At 42.8% G+C, this 18,540-nt stretch overlaps 2 protein-coding genes across 13 annotated transcripts in view; one reads left to right on the top strand and one right to left on the bottom strand.

Moving 5' to 3' along the window:
- Window positions 1-8,221, top strand: part of arhgap21b (Rho GTPase activating protein 21b) — a 40,784-nt gene extending 32,563 nt beyond the window's left edge. For 7 of the 9 annotated variants that reach the window (XM_047156704.2, XM_017472039.3, XM_047156708.2 and 4 more), the window contains 4 exons: window positions 346-387; window positions 492-597; window positions 4,439-4,470; window positions 4,567-8,221. In XM_047156704.2, coding sequence (XP_047012660.1) covers window positions 346-387; window positions 492-597; window positions 4,439-4,470; window positions 4,567-6,003 — 1,617 coding nt within the window. In that variant the 3' untranslated portion in view covers window positions 6,004-8,221. The remainder of the gene's footprint in view (window positions 1-345; window positions 388-491; window positions 598-4,438; window positions 4,471-4,566) is intronic. The other 2 variants (XM_047156705.2, XM_017472040.3) reach the window with 1 other exon arrangement.
- A 754-nt stretch (window positions 8,222-8,975) lies between these two features.
- dpp6b (dipeptidyl-peptidase 6b) overlaps window positions 8,976-18,540 on the bottom strand; it is a 94,733-nt gene continuing 85,168 nt past the window's right edge. For all 4 annotated transcript variants that reach the window (XM_053681149.1, XM_053681147.1, XM_053681150.1 and 1 more), the window contains exons 18-26: window positions 17,545-17,643; window positions 17,358-17,427; window positions 15,394-15,588; window positions 15,134-15,188; window positions 14,595-14,712; window positions 13,997-14,055; window positions 13,813-13,885; window positions 13,655-13,728; window positions 8,976-13,067 (exon numbers count right to left, since the gene is read on the bottom strand). In XM_053681149.1, the coding sequence (XP_053537124.1) occupies window positions 12,918-13,067; window positions 13,655-13,728; window positions 13,813-13,885; window positions 13,997-14,055; window positions 14,595-14,712; window positions 15,134-15,188; window positions 15,394-15,588; window positions 17,358-17,427; window positions 17,545-17,643 (893 nt within the window). In that variant the 3' untranslated portion in view covers window positions 8,976-12,917. The remainder of the gene's footprint in view (window positions 13,068-13,654; window positions 13,729-13,812; window positions 13,886-13,996; window positions 14,056-14,594; window positions 14,713-15,133; window positions 15,189-15,393; window positions 15,589-17,357; window positions 17,428-17,544; window positions 17,644-18,540) is intronic.

Raw genomic sequence — 18,540 nt, 5'->3', positions numbered from 1 at the left:
AAGATTATTGTTGTAGACTGGTCTACAGTCATCTGTGTAGAGACAGTACAGGAGGGGGCTCAACACACAGCCCTGTGGAGAACCTGTGCTCAACGTGCGAGTGGAGGAGAGGTGGGGTCAGAGTCTCACTGTCTGGGACCGGTTGGTGAGAGAGTCCTTTATCCAGGCACACGTGAGGCGGGGGAGGCCAAGGGTGACCAATTTGGTGACGAGAATGTCCGGAATTATTGTATTAAAAGCCGAACTTTTCTTTGAATCTTTTTTTCAGTTCTTATGTTCCTTTCTTTAATTCTTTATCAGTTCAGTGCCAGTTGATGGTAAACACTCATCTTCTTTCCCTCACAGTACGACTGGTTCTTCTCAGAAGATGGAGATGAGGAACCTGTAGTGAGTATCGGGGGTGTAACCTGTGGGTTTTATTAACGCACCTGTCAGAGGACAAAATCTAAATGGTTTTGTGTGTTAATTTTGGTTTTCTGTATTCATTTTAGACATCAGTGGAGCAGGAGAGTACGGTTCAGTCTCAGCCTGTTCCCAACATTGATCACCTGCTGACCAACATCGGCCGCACGGCTCCCTCACCTGGAGACGTCTCAGGTACGCTCACACGCGCCTCGTCTCACACGTATCTCTGTTTTAGACAGACAGGAAGTGAGGTAGAGGTGAGAGCACAGTGAAGTCTGAACATGAGCTTTAATCTTGGATAAAGTAGGCAGCCACACACACAAGTGCTTTGCATGTTTCAGAGCTTGAAAAGAAGGCCGTCCTGGTGGATAAACTTTCCGTAAATGTAAGATATTTTTCAGGCGGGATGTGTGTGTGATCGTTACCACGGACAAGAAAGTTTCACACCACAGCGCTGTTGAATTTTGCGCTCTGATTGGCCAGAAGGTGTTGATTAATTCTCTACAACAGCAGCTCTGACAGTAGCACAGGTTTATATTAAGGCGCTCGTTCTGATGTGTTATCGTTTCCATAGTAACAGCTCGTTCGTGAACAGATTAAAAAATGCGTTCTCCCTTTGATCATTTCATTTTTTTTCCCTCTCGCTTTTGTCCTTTTTTTCTTTATTAAATATTATTTCTTCTTATTTTTCACTTTTTTTTGCATCTGTCTTTTTTATTGCGTGCTTTCTTGCTTTTTTTCTCTGCCTTTCTCACCTTTCCTTTCTTACTGTTTTTCTTTTTTTGCATACTTCTTTTTTTTTTTCCTCTCTTTCATTTTGTTCCATCTTTTTTTACTTACTTTTTTCTTTTGCTTTCTTTCCTGTTTTACTTTTTTCTTTCTCTTTCTTTCTCTTTTTTCTTTCTCTTGCTTTCCTGGTTTCCATCTTTTTTGCTCACTTTCTTTTTCTTTCTTTCTGTCTTGCTTAACTCGTCTTTCTTTTTCCTCTGTTTTTGCTTTCTTGGGATCCATCTTTTTCCCTCACTTCCTTGCTATTCTTTATCTCTCTCTCCTTCCGTCGTCTTTCTTTCTTTGTCTATAGTAACCGCTCATTTGTGGGGGCTTACACAGCCGACGCTCCAAATAAACCAGTTTAAATAAATCACGGGTACACTGAAATTGTCTGATTTCTGTAACGTTTATGGAAGGAGTCTCCAGCATCAGCGCTTTGTAACTTTAAGTTTTCGGGACGGAGGAATGAAGGGGAGGCTGGTGACAGAGTGACCGTTTATAGCTGCTATAACGTAAGTGAGAAGAGGAACTAGCGTTAAACGAGACTATAAACGGATAAAAAGTACGTGTCGTTCTTTAACATAACAGCTGTGTGCGGTGGTCTGAGATAAATAAGACACGTGATGGTTGATTATTTCCCTGTAAGAGTACCACACACACACAGCTCTCTATTTAGTTAATCCCACGACGTAATTGCCAGCAGCCTGATCTCATATCTGGGATGGAATTTCAAGCTCTGATGCTGAATGTATTTTATTTTGTTTTAACTCAGCGTGTAAGCTTAGCCAGCTTATAAGAATGTCTTTTTGCGTATGCACATGGAAACGTGAACTATTTTAGCAATTTTGTTCTGGTTAAAATAAATAAATACAAATAAATAAAATTGTGTAAAATAGTTCCTGTTAGTATGTTAAGCTTTTATAAATTGTCTGCATTTTTTTTTTCCGTTTACATTTTTGTTGAAATGTCGCCGTTTTCTTTAAACCTCCTTTTGGTTTCGTTTTCTTGATTTATATATTTATTTTTAAAATTAATTAATTACTTTCTTATTTATTTTTTTATTTTGCTTTTCATTCCTCACACATCATTTTCCTCTTTCTTCAGCCTCCGTTACGACTCCACTCCTCCTTTTCCGTTCAGTTCTGTTCCTCCCTCTTTCTTGCACTTAACCCGAAGGAATGAAAAAGAAAGAAAGCGAGCAAAATGAAATGAAAATTCATGTGACGTTATGGCTCACCCGTCTTGTCTCCAGTGTTTTCTTTCTCCCTCTTGTCCCCCCCTTTTGTCCCTTTTTTTGTCCAGCCCTGCTCACACATTACCCAATCTTGACACAGGCCAAGTGGGCGGCGTCTATCACTCGGTGATGTCACTGATGGACTCTGTAATGTCTGTGATGGACAGCTGGGACTGTAGGAAGAAGGAGGAGTGTTGTCCCCAGTGTAGCTGCCTAGTCTGCAGAAACCCACGGTTCTTGTAAAACGTTTTCAAAAGAAAAAACAGAGAACCGATCCAAGAGCGAGAGAAAAAGAGAAAGAGAGAGAGAGAGAGAGAGAGAGAGAGAGAAACACGAACCAAATGTACAAAAACAAACAAACAAAAACAACTCCTTCTGAGTGAATGCCAGAGAAGTCTGGGTTTCTATATTTTTTGTCATCGTGGTGTTTGTTTGCACGTTTCATATCTTATAAGATCATTAAATTAACAGAGAGGATACAGAGCAGTGATGGTGTCATGTGTCTGAAAAGCCTCTTTGCTGTCTCTCGTTGTCTCCGAAGCTGACCACAAGGAGTTCTAGCATGGTACGGTCTCCAGGTTTCTCCTCCGCCATCGTGTGGCGTCACTGTCCTTCATGTGTGAAAGAGGGGCGGGGCTAAACCTCACACAAAATCCCACACACTCACGATCGGTGATGTGGGATATTTTGTTTCGTTGTTTTGTTTTGGGTGTTTTTTTTGTATGGAAAAGTTCACATAGAATCACACGTCCTCTTCGTTCACACCAAGCCCGTGTTGTCGATCAGCTGAAACGTGATTAAACTGTTAAAAGAAGAAAGTCCTCACACGGTTTTAGCCCTGATGATATGCAGCTAATCAATAATCGACTGCCACTAACCGCTGACTATTCCCGTGGCAACCGCTCAGGTAGTGTTTACTGCATGATCCTGTGCTGTATGAACCGCTGTGCTATGTGCACTCAGGCACAGCAGATCCCTGAATCTGGTTCATCATCCATCCATCCATCCATTTACGTTTGGACGAAACATAAACACGAATAACGGTCCTGGGAGAAATTATTTACCGTGTCGTACCTAAGCGTTTGTTCGGAAAAGCGGAAATAAAAAAAAAAAAATACACCGCATTTCCTGCCGGTGCACACTGTTGACATCGTAGCTGGCTGATAGTTCCTCCACGTTTTCTGTTATTTCTCAAAATAGCGATAAACCTGAAAGCTGTCACGTGACTTTATTTCATCCTGGATTTCAGATAACTTCGCATCGTGAAGGTACCAGAAGTTTCACGTCCGGCACCCTTTCGGTTTTCGGTAGATCGGTCTTTCCCTCCTCCTTGTTTGCTTTCGTGTCTGATTTTAAAGATTTAAAGAAGGCGCCATAGCAACAGGTCAAAAACTGTCGACGCTGTGGCTATTTGGAATGTTGGGACCTCCTGAATTCCTGTACAGGCCACGCCCCCTGCCTGAGTATCATTTATCTCTGGTGTAGCTTGTGTGTTTAGGAGGAAAGATGAAGACACGACTGAGATTATATCTCTCACTTAAGCTGTAAACTTTCGTTAGCTGCATAACATTGTAGGTCCAGCACGAAACTTAAGAACCTATGAATGTTAGACACCGAACGTGTTTTGGCTGATTGAGTACACGTGGGGTGACGGGGAGCGATACATGGTGTCTGATGTGGTGTCTCAGACTGAGCTGTTTTTAATTGGAATAAAAAAATACGTGTGTGTGTGTGTAGTATCAGTGGATATGCCGTCTGTGCGAACGTGTGCATGAGCTGCTTCCTGTGTCAGTGCAGCGCTGGTCTCCTCTTGTTCCTCTCTCTCTCTCTCTCTCTCTCTCTCTCTCTCTCTCTCTCTCTCTCTCTCTCTCTGTGTGACTGCTTTAACTGCACTGCCTTCAGCTCTCTGATCTCATGCGTCCGTGCCGCTCGTCATGTGGCTCTTCATGTGGCTTCTCACGCCGTTCTTTCACACGCTTTCTCACACAAAGATTCTGATTTTTTTCTCTCTCTTCATTCCCTCACCAGATTCAGCCACCAGTGACTCTGCCAAATCAAAGGTGAGTGAGTTAACTCCACTCACACCAGATATGATATGATCAGGTTTTTTCTTTCTTTCTTCCTTTTATCTGACATCTTACCTGTTGGTCCTCCAGCAGGGCTCCCTTGGCTCGGGTAAAGACCAGTACAGCAGAGAGCTGCTGCGCTCGTCCATCTTCGCCAGCCGCAAGCGCAAAAAACCCAAAGACAAACCTCAGATGAGCAGCTCAGAGGACGACCTGGACGCCAGCTTCTCCAAGAAAGAGCTTCAGGATGAGAGCGAGCCGAAGAACGAGCGCAACGAGGAGGTCAAGAGTAAGGCAGGAGTGTGTGTGCGCGATCGTGTAGAAAAGCCTGACGATGACAGCCAGAGATCGGAAAAGAGCATCGTCAATGTCCCGACCGAATTCAAATCCGACATCCTTCCTCTGAAACCGGCGCAGTCCGATAAATCCGGCGAGTCTCCGAAAAAACACAGAGCGCACAGAGAAAGAGAATTGGTGCGGCAAAATTCACTCTCGGATCCTCCCTCGACCTCATACGATGAGGGCTGCGTTTCGGATTTGGGAACGCTGAACAGCACCAGCTCTCAGGCGTCCGGACCCAGGATCCGGCAGGGCAGAATTCCAGGTCCCTGGATGGAGAGCGCAGGGGCGGAGGTGTGCTCCATCACGTCAGATTACTCCACCACGTCGTCCATGACATTCCTGATGGGTATAGAGTCTACCGCGCTGAGTCCGGCTCACGACGCCGATGACGAGAGGAGTGAGCTCATCAGCGAAGGCAGGAACATCGATTCGGACAGCGAGAGCAACTTATCCGTGTTCGCGCTCGCCAGAGACGACAGCAGGTCTGAAGACGTTTCATCTGTGCGAGAAGAAGGCGGAGTCACGCCTTTTCAGAATTCCCCAGGCCTCCTGGTGTCGCAGCGCATCGTCGCAGGCGACACGTTAGCACGGAAGAGAGGAAGCCGGCAAAAAACGGACAGCGAGTCATCGACGGATGGCATGCGCAGCGATAAAGAGTCGAGGACTTCCAAAATGCTGGATGTCGTCAAGGGGAAAAATGGTGAAAACGAACCCATCTGGCGAATCAAAATCACCGACCGCCTCAAGTGTCGACTCCGTGCCTCCGCCGACGACATGTTCGGCGTCGGATCGCAGCGCACCAGATCTCCAGAAACGCGCAGCAAACGCAAGACCAACATACGTCGCCGCCACACCATGGGCGGACAGAGAGACTTCGCGGAGCTGTCAGTCATCACCGGGGCCGAGCTCTCCGCCATGGATCGCTTAAAACCCAAATGCAGCTCGCAGGACTTTTCTATCGCCGACTGGATTGTCAGGGAGCGCCACCGCACCAGCAACCCGGAAGTCAGCCTGGAAAACTCGGACCTGTTCTCCGCTGGGGCCTCGGGGTCCAGTTCGGGAATGTTAAATGGAGACGCGGCGGTGGCGGCTCAGCTCAAAAGCTTCAGCTTGGCCTCTGACGCTCATCCACACAAACTGTCTGGGGCGCAGGTGGTGCGCTCGCGTTTTTATCAATACCTGTGAACGGATGAATAGAATTCTGATACAGACTGAAGCGTATGTGTGTGTGAGAGAGAGAGAGAGAGAGAGAGAGTGTGAGTGAGTGTAAGGTACTTAAAACGACGAGTTATTTTTTTATATGAGGTTAAAAAAAAAAAACGAAGAAGGACGGTACTGATGCCGGTTTCTGACAGTCAGGAGGAGGAGGAAAAGGAAGGAGGTGATGGCGGATAACGTTTCTCTCCTCTTTCTGACTCCCAGAATCTGTTTTTAATCATTTCCTCCCTCTAAAAAATTAATTCTGATCTGACTCGAGGTCTCAGAGTGAAGAGAAACCTCTCTCTGGTGCGCGCGGATAGACCTGACGGAGCCCTGGGGTAACTGGACCTTTTAATGATTCCACTGGAACGAAGCTGTGAGGTCAGGTGTGGTGGTGATGATGATGATGATGATGATGATGATGATAATTCGGGGTGGGGATGTGGGAAGGTAAACAGGTGGCGCTGTATTCTCAGATGACGTGGGCATGAATGTGAAAAGTTTTCAAGACGACTTGGGAAGTGTAAGAAGGTCTCAACTCAACCAAAATGAAGAATGTATCTAATCTGCTTGCTGTAACGCTTCATTTGCGCTATTTCTCTTTTTTTTTTTTAAATTTGTACATAGCCCCTTTGTTTTAATGTACTTGAAATGATTTTTTTTCTCCTTTGTTTGAACTTCTATGTGTAGTGTAATGATAAAAAAAAAAAAAAAAAAAGTATATAATTAAGGCCTCTCTGGTGCAGCCGCTTATCTAATTCTGTCATACGACCATCAAAAAAAAAAAAAGAAGAAACTATTTAAAGAAGAAAAATTTGTGATAAAATGTAGGCACTATTTTCTGTAAGTAATCTCTATCCGCTGTACGTGCGCGCGATTCGAACAATTTTTAAAAAACGCTTCCCTGCACCGAGAAACAAATCATCATAAATCCTTTTACTCCGAACTCACTCGCTTGTAATGGATGATGAAGCGTAAGGGCTTGAGATGTCGATGTTGAAGTGGTCAGTAAACGTTTAAAATGTGCGATGATTCGTAGCAGCGGGCGACGAAGGAAATCTGCTGTTACGTAGTTTTATCACCGCGGTGAAAAGTAGTTCCGGTTGCTTTTACGCCTTCCTGAAGGTTTTGCGGTATTAATACGCCATCGCGAGCGACAGACTGAACGGTAGTTGCTCGTTTTCTACGTATGTGTTTTGAGATTTTCGCACTTCTACGCAAATAAGTATGACGTTCCGTCAGCAAGGAAAAAGTAGCGCGTGTGTGTGTGTGTGTGTGTGTGTGTGTGTATACAACGTGTCTTTTAATTGTGTGTAGAGACGTTATGAAGAACGATAAAGTTTTAAAGGAAGTAGCGGTGGTCGTTGGCACGCTCTGGTGAGTGCATGTATGTAGCTAGTACAGCTTGCTTGGCTTTTCAGATCCAATCCGAGAAAGGAGTTCGTACGAAGCCGAGCACGCAACGCAAACCGAACAACAGGTTCACACTTGTTAGCGCATTATTTAATTTGCATATAACCAGCTAGCTTTAATATACAGGTGCTACAATTTCTCGTTCAAGCTTGGAAAAACTGGACAGGCCACGTCTACAGGAAGTGACAAACTATAAGTGATGTTTTTGTACAGATTTAAAGCTGGATATTTAATGAAAGCGTTCCTACGAAAACGTGTTTTGCATAATCGTCTTTTATTTTTTGTACGAGTTTGGAGTAAAACGGATCTTCGGTTCGTTTCTCGTTGCAGGGAAAAGTGACGTGATGAGACAAAGTAACAAACACTAAACATACAAAACATGGGCGTGTTTCTCTGAAACAGAACACGCACCTTCTCTTTATTTTCTTGCATTCCACTTTGGTCTTAACGTTTTTTGGGGGGGTTTTTTAAGAGAGATCATTTGTTTCAATGTTTTAGGTTTGTGTAAAATAATTTAAGTGTAAGTACGGCAGCGGCGCATCTCTCCCTCACGTCATTCGCCAGTTCTATAAGTGTCGTGTAGATAGCTGGACCGAGGGACCGAACTGTACCATGTGCATCATCTCCAGGGGAGTGTGTGTGTGTGTGTGTGTGTGTGTGTGTGTGTGTGAGAGAGAGAGACAGTAAGAGAGGTCTTGTTTTTCAATCATGTCCCGTCTGCTACAAACGTGGACAAATGAAACACTGGAAAAAACTAAACAAATAAAAGCCGCTTTGTGTCTGACCAGGACAGTGGGGTGTGGAGTGTTTTACTCGCACAGGTGAGACCAGGTGTGTGCAGGTGTGCTGACTGTATTCTGACCTCAATATGATCTTTTCTGTTTTTCCTGAATGGAAATTTTTAGGGTTTTTTTTTTTCTTCCAAAAAAGCACTTCAGTATTGCAGGGGCGAAAGGTGTTCACACACACACACCTGGCTGAGGAGGAAAGGTGATGAGAAACAGAGGGACAGGAACGAGTTTTTATTTATTTATTTATTTATTTATGAAGTAAAAGATGTTGTAGGGAAGGTAAGTCACATGATTCAGCTCTGTATCTATAGTTAATCATAAACATGGCCACAGGGGACAAATAAAAGTTCTTCTCAATTTATTTAACAAAATTAGCTAATTATTGTTTCTATGGTAACAGCTTTATCGCAGAGAGGTGTACAGCGTACGCTGCACATAATAAACATTAAAAACCATTCACTTTCCTTCTTGATTGTCCTTCTCTCCCTTTTTTTCCCTCTCCATCTCTCTCACCTTGTTCTCCATGTCTCTCCCCCTCTTTTTCCTTACTGTTTTTACTTTTCAATCTGTTGCTTCCTTATTGAAATGTTCCCTTTCTTGCATTATTATTATTATTATTATACTTTCATTTTCTTTATTCTTTCCACATTAACAGATTTTTGTTTTTTTGTGCTTTGAATAGCGCAGTGCTTGAATTTCCACCGAAACAGGAAGTCTGGGTAGGACATATTGAGTAGCTCTCAATATGTTGGCCCTTTTTAATTATCTAATAGTCTTTAGCTAACCTCACAGCCCTGGCTAAGCTGTACCTCCCAGTTAGGACCACGGATGTTTATAATGTTGGGGGGTGGGACACATCAGATTCTAGAGAGCATTTGATTGGCCAGAAAATGTGCTGAGAAGCTGAAGTGCAGAATGATGTCATCAGAATTGCCGGTAGAGAGAGGCTGTAGATTTTGAACGTGTGTATCTTCTAAATGTGCATTTTGTCATTGTTTAAGAGCACACTGGCTTATAGATAACCTTAAGGAGAACATATTCGTACAAAAAGCCACAAAACTTCCATTGTGACTTCATGGGGACTTTAAAATAAGTGATGCGGCGAAGTTTTCTGCAACTTTTAACGTTTACGGAGTCTCCAGTGTCGGGGCTTTGTGACCGTCAGCGGTAAAGCTGTGACTTTAAAACTATGATGTGTCTTCTTTAATACATCATAAACTGTATTCTGTGGTGTAAGAGGAATAAAACACGTTTAACAGTCAGTAACGGGAGCGTCATCACTCCACCCTGTTGTTGATTAGTTTCCTATGACGGCACAACACACACAGAGTAATGGAGTGAGTGCGAGACAGCACGTTCCCTGGCTGATTGGCTGAAACGTTTGCAGCTACAAGGTGTCCGGCTCAGAGCATCACGTCTTTGTGATGTCTTCAGGATGACCAGTTTGGTGTTAGATCTTCAGTGTCGGATTGAAGGTTCTGAAGCCACTCGGGTGAATAATGTGTGCATGATATGAGTAAATATCACAACCAGGTTTTTTTTTTGTGGTTTTTTTTAGGTGCTCCTCCCCCTACTTATATTTCATAATTTGCTTCCATACTATTGGTTGGTTTTATATAAATATACACGTGTTGGGGCTTGTGGGAGGAAAAAAAAACATGGGTTAACATTTTCTGTTATAAAATACGCTTCACTTTAAAATTCTTGTAATTTACACTCACTCATCTACACTTACTAAATCGTCTACTGATGGAGAAACCATTTTCACTGACGCATATATTTCTCATATTCCACCACTAGATGGCAAAAGAGCGCTGTTCTGAGTACACGCCGGGCTTTTTAAACCATGATTGATATTCCTATCAAAACTTATTGATCGTCTGATACACGTGTACGCAATTGTGTAATAAAATAGCGTAAAGTCCCAAAATGTCACCTTTATCGTCCCCGTGGCCCCATAAGCTATTCGTTAAATTACGCTGAAAAACTTTCAGGTGAAGACCACGTCAAGGGGGATGGTGGGAGTAAAAGCTTTCAGAATGCTTTATGTTCAAGTTGCTCACATCAGGGAAGAAACAAAACGGCCGCAGTGTAATTTTACACATCTGTACAACCAGCACATGACCACAAGCTTTTCTCTCACGACAGCAACATTACAGTGGAGCTACAGCCACACATTCAGACTGTCTGAAATTACAACACGTAAACACACGCAGTTCAAAAATACGATGGATCGCGGGGGCTGTAACACGCAGATTGCTTCCTAGCATGCTGGATTTTAAAAAACAAACAAAACAAACGTACGTTCTGTACAAAAACACCTTCTGAGCGTCATCGCAGCCGTTTAGATGAAACGCACGTAAAAAGCGTGAAGAAAATGAAACGTACGCGTAAACCTTACAACTTTCCTTGTCGTGTTTTTTTTCTGTGCACGTTTGGAGATCACTAACCACGCCAGCAAGTCTGTAATGCCAAACCAGTGGCAGGAAGATTCCGTTCTTTAGATGCGGAGTAAAGGGAAACACGTACGTATCATTTCGGCGTAAAGTTCATTATTGTCTAACAGCAGGGCTGGGCGCTACGACGCTTGTTAACACGATACAATTCTCTGATTAACGCTGATTCTGTTAAGGAAAATGGAGCTGAACGGATGTTAACGTTGTGATGTAGTTTTTCTTCGTATTTTAACCGCGTCACTGTTTAAATTTGCGTCGCTCACTTCATCTACGCTGAATATCGTTATCCGTATCGCATTGGCTGTTTATTATGAGAACTGTATGAACAGGTTTTGAATCACTTCCTCATTATTACTATTAAATTTATTTGTAGAACAGAAGTGTTAGAGCTGTCACTTTGTTGTAGATCTGTTTAATTAAAATTTTCACTACGTTAATTTTTTCCCCGTCTCTCAGACAAAGATCTTTGTGCATTCCTACGAAATATAGCTAATCGTTAGCTAGTTAGCGATGTATGCGTTTAACGTTAGCTTAAACGTCAAACATTTGTTCATATGCCGTGACGGAAAGCGAGAACGTGGCGTCTGCATTTCTCAGGCAGGGAAACCCAGGAGTCGAGAGTTTGCGCTAGGTGAAATTGGGGGAAAGGGGCGGGGCCTCCAGGGTGTTGGTTAATATCGGAGACTTTGAAACACGTACGCGGTTGTCAATCGTTCCAGATTCCTACGTCAGTTGTAACTGTAATACCTTTTGAGTAGTTTACGGTGATATCTCGTATTAACGTACTCCCACGTTAAAAAGTGTAAACGTGGGCAGGTCTGGTTTAAAGTCGTTGCATCTCCCAGCCCAGTTTTACAGATAAACTGATCGACCACACTGATGTTTGGAGTTTGAGATCTGTAATGTCCGTGTTGTTGAATCGTAGTGTGTCGTGGATTACAGCTTTACTCCAGTAAGGCACAGTGACTAAAATAATAACATTAGAGTGTTTTTCTTCTTTCCCTCGGTTGTATGAAACGTTTAATCTGACCAGAACATACTGCTACGCCCTAAAACTGGTATGAAAGCTGCTTCTGAGCCGTTTATTATCAAGTGTCTCATTAAAGCCGCTGGCCTGTTACAGGAGGAAGGACAAAACGAGGAACGATGAACACTTTTAACTTTAAATAAGAGACACGATGTTACCGTATTTTCCAGAATACGAGTCATTACTGCACTAACGTGCCTGTTAGTTCTGCACAGAAGCTGCGGGGTAAACATGGCAATCGGGGAGGTGAAGTCTGACTCCGTCTATATCTGTAAACAAGCTTTTCATTTTAGCGCGTAGCTGTAACGCTGTGATGGTACATTTACGACCTGTTGCTATGGCGAAATTTTTCTTTTTTTTTCAGATGAAATTCATAAGCCGGTAGAGAACAAGGCGACGGAACTGTGATCCATTTGGCCACACTGCAGTCAGCATTGTTGTCCATTAGTGCTGTTTTTTATGACTCCGCCCCTCTAGGCCCCAAAGTCTGAAAGAACGGATTTGGAGCGATGTGAACGATAACATTCGACTTTGACACTAAATTCGCTGTATACGCACTCATTTATTTAAAAGTCGAAGAGTTTAGGTGAGATGGACTTGATGGCTAACGTTAGCCTTGTAGCTTTAGTGCAAAAGTAAAGATGAGAACGTCGGCCATGTCTTAGCGGTAAACATGAACACTAGTTACGTTTTTGCTCCTGCAGAAACTTTCCCTTTAATGTAATGTATAAGATCGCTACAGTTTAGCGATCTCTGCCGCGATTTTAACATTTAACAAGCACGATAATTACACAAGCGCAGTTTAAAAGTCTGGAAAATACGGTCATAAGCTCCGTAACAGCAGATATTAACAGTGCTATTTAATGTCTAATTCTCCCGCACGGCTCTACAGGGTCTTGTGCTATATTCATCCTCCGGCTTAGTTTCCGTTTTCAGCGCACTGATGCGTCACTACCGGCTCAGTCCACACGCGGGCGCTGTACAGCTTCATCAGGGAGGAAAGTGAGGAAGGAAGAAGCTCTCGCTCGCTCTCTCGTCCCTCTGTCAGACCGTTCCGTTTTCAGAGGCGAGATGCGATTGGTCCATGCAGATGCTCCGTCCCAAATGGAGAAGACGACGACGATGATGATGTTGAAGAAGAAGAATTACATGATGCAGGTTTTATTTTTTTAGGGAAACAAATTCGATCACAGTTTGTGTTACACAGCCGTTTTAGCCGTCGTCCTCGTCTTCCTGCTCCAGCTCGTCCTCGGTGATGATCTCCGGTGGCCTGAAGCACACGTCAAAGAAGTTGACGAGCGACTGATCCAGGTGCTGCCGAGAGACCTCCGAATGCAGCAAGTGCCCCTCGTCAGGGTAGATCTGGGGGGTGCGCATATTAAGGTTAATCAGGTTACAAAGCCACCTCCTGATTGATTTAAGTCAGGAACACTATGTGCACACTAGCAAGAAGCAAGTTGTAGTTTGTCTCTAGTGGGTGGGGCTTTGTCTAGTAGTATTTGTAGTAGCTATATGTAGCTTCTAACTCGGTAAATAAATGAAATAACGCAATAAGGAGCGCTTGAGGAAACGGTTTGATTTACATGTCATATGCTCGCCTTCGTACTAGCGCTGAACGGTCACCAGGGACACCAACGGTCTCTACTTCCTTCCATGCGTTGTTTTTCTGACTTTTTTTTTTGTCCTGAAACTAGCTGCACAGACCACACGCGCCGTAGCATCGGTCTGACGAGTTTACCTTCATTGATTAAAAGCGTCAGTACCTCATTTGCATTAATGTCGAAAATCGCAGAAAATGAACGCTTTCTAGTGTGAACTTAAAACACTCTTCTTAAAACACCACTCGAAAATGTTTCTGATGCAATTACGATTGCTTAACGGCTAAATATTCTGCCCACAAATATCATTTCATTTGCATTTAAAAACGAAACGCGCGCTCTGGCTCTTACCTGCAGTGTGTAATTGCCCTTTTGGTTTATTAAATAGTTGATGAATTTAGCCGTGTGCTGGAAGTGGACATTTTCTGCGAACAGACGAAGGCGGGCGTTAGTCATTAAGTAATGAGGATTACAAAAAGAAACGAATCCGAGAAGTGGAACTCACTCACCGTCAGCTGTTGGGTGAATAATTAAAAAACTCTTATCCTCTAGCTGACCTGCTCGATGAGCTAAACTCGACATCTGAGAAAGTAAAGAATGAAAGAAGAGAAAACACACCATGATGATGATGATGATTATGATGAAGGGCTGGGGGAAATGAGTGTTTGCGTAATGTAGCAGGAAGAGATTTACCTCATACACTCTCGGATTGGATCGAGGAGATCCTAAATAACGCTCGGAGAACGCCGAGGCTGCGAGAACAACACTGATTAGAATTACAGTTGTGTTGAAAAAACAAGTACGCCCCATGGAATTTTCCTGAAGCAGCAAATCCGGAAGCATTTTATTCCTCTTATACCACAGCCTCTTTTTCTCTCCAAGACGAATAAAACCCGCAGCTTGTCACGTTACCGAGAAACAGCAACGAAGCGCTGACACTGGAGACTCCTTCCATAATAAACATCACAGAAGTATTTTTTTTTTGCCGCGTCCACCTGGTGAATGAGCTGTTGCTATAGAAACGATAGATAAAGTATTACAGCGACGCGAGGAAGTCTTCTTTGTAATTCTTTGCTTGTATTTTTCGCACTTGTAAGTCGCTTTGGATGAAAGCGTCTGCTTAGTGAATAAATGCAATGTAATGTAATCGTCACCAAATTGCTGTAGTGTGAGAGGAATAAAACGCCCAGGGACGTGCTGCTGTTGGAAAATAATCAACTCCAGGCTGATAAAAGCTGTAACTGCCGTGATTACAGAGTTGCATTTCTTCTACAGGATTTATTTTCTTTACCGTATAGGCTGAAATCGGTGATGGGCGAGACAGCTGCTCCACATTTAAATTTAAAGTTGTACTTGAACAGCGAGTCCTCGGAGCTCAGCAGGAGGCTGGCGAGATATCCGCCGTACACCTGCAGGAGAGGGGAGAAAGAAAAACACCAGAACTAGGACAAAACCTAAAATACACACGTTCCCAAGGGAATGAAATGTTTCACACAGACTAAACCAGTGTCTGAATTATGATCCGTGTCCTAAACAGCGCCGGGTTTATTCTGCTCTCCGGCCCAGTTCTGAGGTTTCTCTGGGTTTAAGAGCTGCGGCTGAGGTTTAATAATTCATCTGCGGCAACAGTGGGACTCCAAATTCACCACCACGCTTCTCCGGCTTCTAACCGGTTCTGCTTTCAAACAAACCAATTAAACCGCTCTTCCGGAACACATGACTCAAATTTACTGACATGTCAAGCAAGGAACTTCCTACACACCAACGTACACGATACACAGCCACAGCGAGAGAGAGAGAGAGAGAGAGAGAGAGAGAGAGAAAACTCACCCGTCCGTACACTCCGATCCTGGTCTTGTCGACGTATGACTCTTTAGTGATGATACTACAAAGAGAGAGACAACAGCAACGTTCAATTACGCTGACATTCACCCTTGGGATAAAGAACATCTGTGTTCTTACAAGCGTTCTCACAGAAATCCCACAATGTTCACCGTTCCAAGCTGTGCTCAAGGACGGTGAGATGTTGCTGAGGGGTGGGGGCGGGGTTAGAACACAATAATTATGAAATATTCTCTGGATTTATGTACCCAAGTGCCTCCAGCTGGTCGATCTCCTCGAACTCTCCGAGTTTCCTCTTGATCCGGTGCAGCAGGTTGGTGCCCTGAAACCCGCTGCCCCGCCCATCAAAACGCATCACGATGGTGCTGTAGGAGCTCACCAACACCGTCGCCCAGTCCACCTGGAACTGCTCCGTCACCATCTGACCACCGGGGGTACCGTCACTGTCTCACACACAAGCGCGCGCACACACACACACACACACACACACACACACACACACACACATAGTGTAGTGAACAGGAAGTAGGTGAAAATGGAGAAGTTTATAAATCACCTCGTGGTTCTCTATGCTAATAGAACAATTACAGACTCATGAATATTCAAATATATTTAAATATTAAAACTGAAATTATACAGGTGCTACACTAAATTATTTATTTCCAGCAGTAATATTTGGTACAGCTGATGGGTTTTAATTTTTTGTTTTCAATAAATAAACAGGTTAAAGTAAATAAATAAACCTAAAAACATTAATGTTTACTTAGTAAACAAAACAAACTGATAATTAAATAAACTGAATAATAACGTTATATACGTATAATGTTAATAAGCAAATAAAATGAATCAGAAAACAAGTAAATAAATCGAACGAGTAACATATGTAAGTGTACATGTAAATAAATTATACAAGTAAATAAGACGTTAAACAAGATAACGATCAAATAAATAAGTAAACGAACAAACAAAACCTTCATCCAGAGGTTTGAATATTATGTTCCGGAGGGAATGACTGTGATTTGAACAAAACGCTGATCTTTTCCCCAACTCCCTCCTAATGACAGTTTGCAGTTTCCTTTGCTGACGCGTCGCTCTTTTCCACGACGACACGATTAACAAAACCTCTCAGCAGGGTTCGGGACTTGTTCTGAGACTTTATCTGCAGTGTTTAGAGGAAATCCTTCACGCTTCACAGCTGGAGCTTCAGCCTCATTATCACCAACACGCCGCAGAATTACATGCTCAGCTTGTTGAAGCTCAAAACAAAACCAAGAAATCCCTTCACGAATCACGCCGGTGCCGTATGCCGTGTGTATAAATAACGAAGGCTCATGACGCACACCAGTGTAGCGATAACTACAGGATCGAGAAAATAACTGTATAATTTCAAACCAAGCGAAAGGAGCTCTGTGGCATCATCTGTATTCCTGTGCTTCACCGGTCAGATTTGTTTTTATTTATTCACGAAGTATTTCTTTTCTAAACTTGTGAGCAGTATGAATTCAAGCGATTATTAGGGGTCCATGCATTTTAAAAAAGAGGCGGCACGATACCAAAATCTTCTTTTCTGATACAGAAATCTCGAGTATCAGATGACATCGATACCCATGTGATATTTTTCTCTTTAAAAACTGAAGCTGCAAAAGAAACACACAAATAACATTTACACTGCAACTATAATAAAAACCGATCCTAACAACAACAAAACAATCGACTGTTTATACTATGTAAACGTTTACGGTTGAAATAAAAAATCTTTTCCAGATCTAATTTCAGTCTGTTCTGTTTGTTAGAGGGTCGGAATTGGGGTTCCTCCTTCCCCCTATCAGATCTGTGCAATCTCTGTATTTCCTCAACATATTGATTTTTAGCAAACGTGCTTTATAAAAACACAATCGATTATTAGGGGTCCAAACACTTTCGTCCATTTAAAATTCGTTATGACTGGTGTAATAACTGAATAACAAAACGTATAATTGATCAAAATGTCGAACGTGCGTTGAAGGAGCGAGGAAGTCGACGCCAGACAATAAAATATTAAGCATTAAGATCTTTCATGGCGTGGTGCAATGTTAGACTTTAAAGCTCACAGTCACGATGTTGGTGTTTTAAAAATGCCTTTGATACACAAGATGTCATCAGATGATAGATATTTTTTCCACCGTGTGTGTGTGTGTGTGTGTGTGTGTGTGTGTGTGTGTGTTGGTCTTACACCAGCAGCAGTAAGGGGTAATGTGCCGTGTCTGTGAATGCCGCAGGTTTCAGGATCTGGATGGTCAGAGCTGTGGAGGGAATCGTATGGTTAGTACGACTGTTCATCTCACACACACACACACACACACACGGTGTGTATAACACTACTGATACTGATCCTAATGTGAGCTGCAGGAGAAGCGTACTGTAATCATCGATGGTGATTTCCTGATACTCCACTCTGGGCATCTGCATGGAGCTAATGGTGGAGTTCAGCAACTCGTTCATCTCCACATCCAGCAGCTCTGAAACACAAACCGCTTTACATTATATATATTACATGTTGCTTAAGGAGCTTCTTTCTCACATGCTTGCTTTGTTCTTTCTCTGTTTTCCCTTCTTTCTGTCTATAGTAACAGGTCATTCACAGGGACTTGCATCGTGCAACGTCATGTAAACGGATTTTTAAAAACCATCTGGCGAAGTTCACTGCAATTTATGTAACATTTATGGAAGGAGTCTCCAGTGTCTGAGGGGTTTTTTTTCGCCAGTTACATGACAACTTTCAGAAATGAGAACACGAACCAACTAGTTTCTTGGATGTTACGCAACATTAAATGCAACTATAATTGGATAAAAATTTTGTGTTATTGACGTTTTATTCCTTCCTTTAATTTGATGCCATTAATCTCTGACATCTTCAAGCGTTTACTGTGATTTCTTTATTTATTATTTTTTTAAATTAACCCTTTAAATACAGATACTGTTCATGTATTTTTCAGGTTTATAATTAAATTTAATTTCTCAGAAGGTGTGTGTGTGTTCTCATGTACTAAAGAGAAATGTACGAACACTGCGTTTCTCAGGTGGTGCTCTTTAGGTGACTTGTTTCTGAAAATCAAACCAAGCTGCTCTTGCTCACTGTTTTGACCCCAACCCCTCCCCCCAACTGGGTAGAAGTACCATAACCTTGTTTCCAAGGCAACCATATCTTAGGGCTCATGTGCTGCTTATCTACAGGTGACTGCAGGTGGATGACACCCAAAGAACATAATGGTCAGAGAATAGGAGCAGGTTTGTTATTATTTAAAACCTGTTCATTTATTTGAGTATCTCCATTTAGTATCTTATCATTTTGAGATATTATTCTTCTATATTTCAGTGTTGTTGTTTTTTTTTTTTGTTTGTTTGTTTTTTACTCC

This window comes from Ictalurus punctatus, chromosome 7 (genome assembly GCF_001660625.3).
Source record: "Ictalurus punctatus breed USDA103 chromosome 7, Coco_2.0, whole genome shotgun sequence".
Taxonomy (NCBI): Eukaryota; Metazoa; Chordata; class Actinopteri; order Siluriformes; family Ictaluridae; genus Ictalurus; species Ictalurus punctatus.
This window is presented reverse-complemented; position numbering and strand designations above follow the sequence as displayed.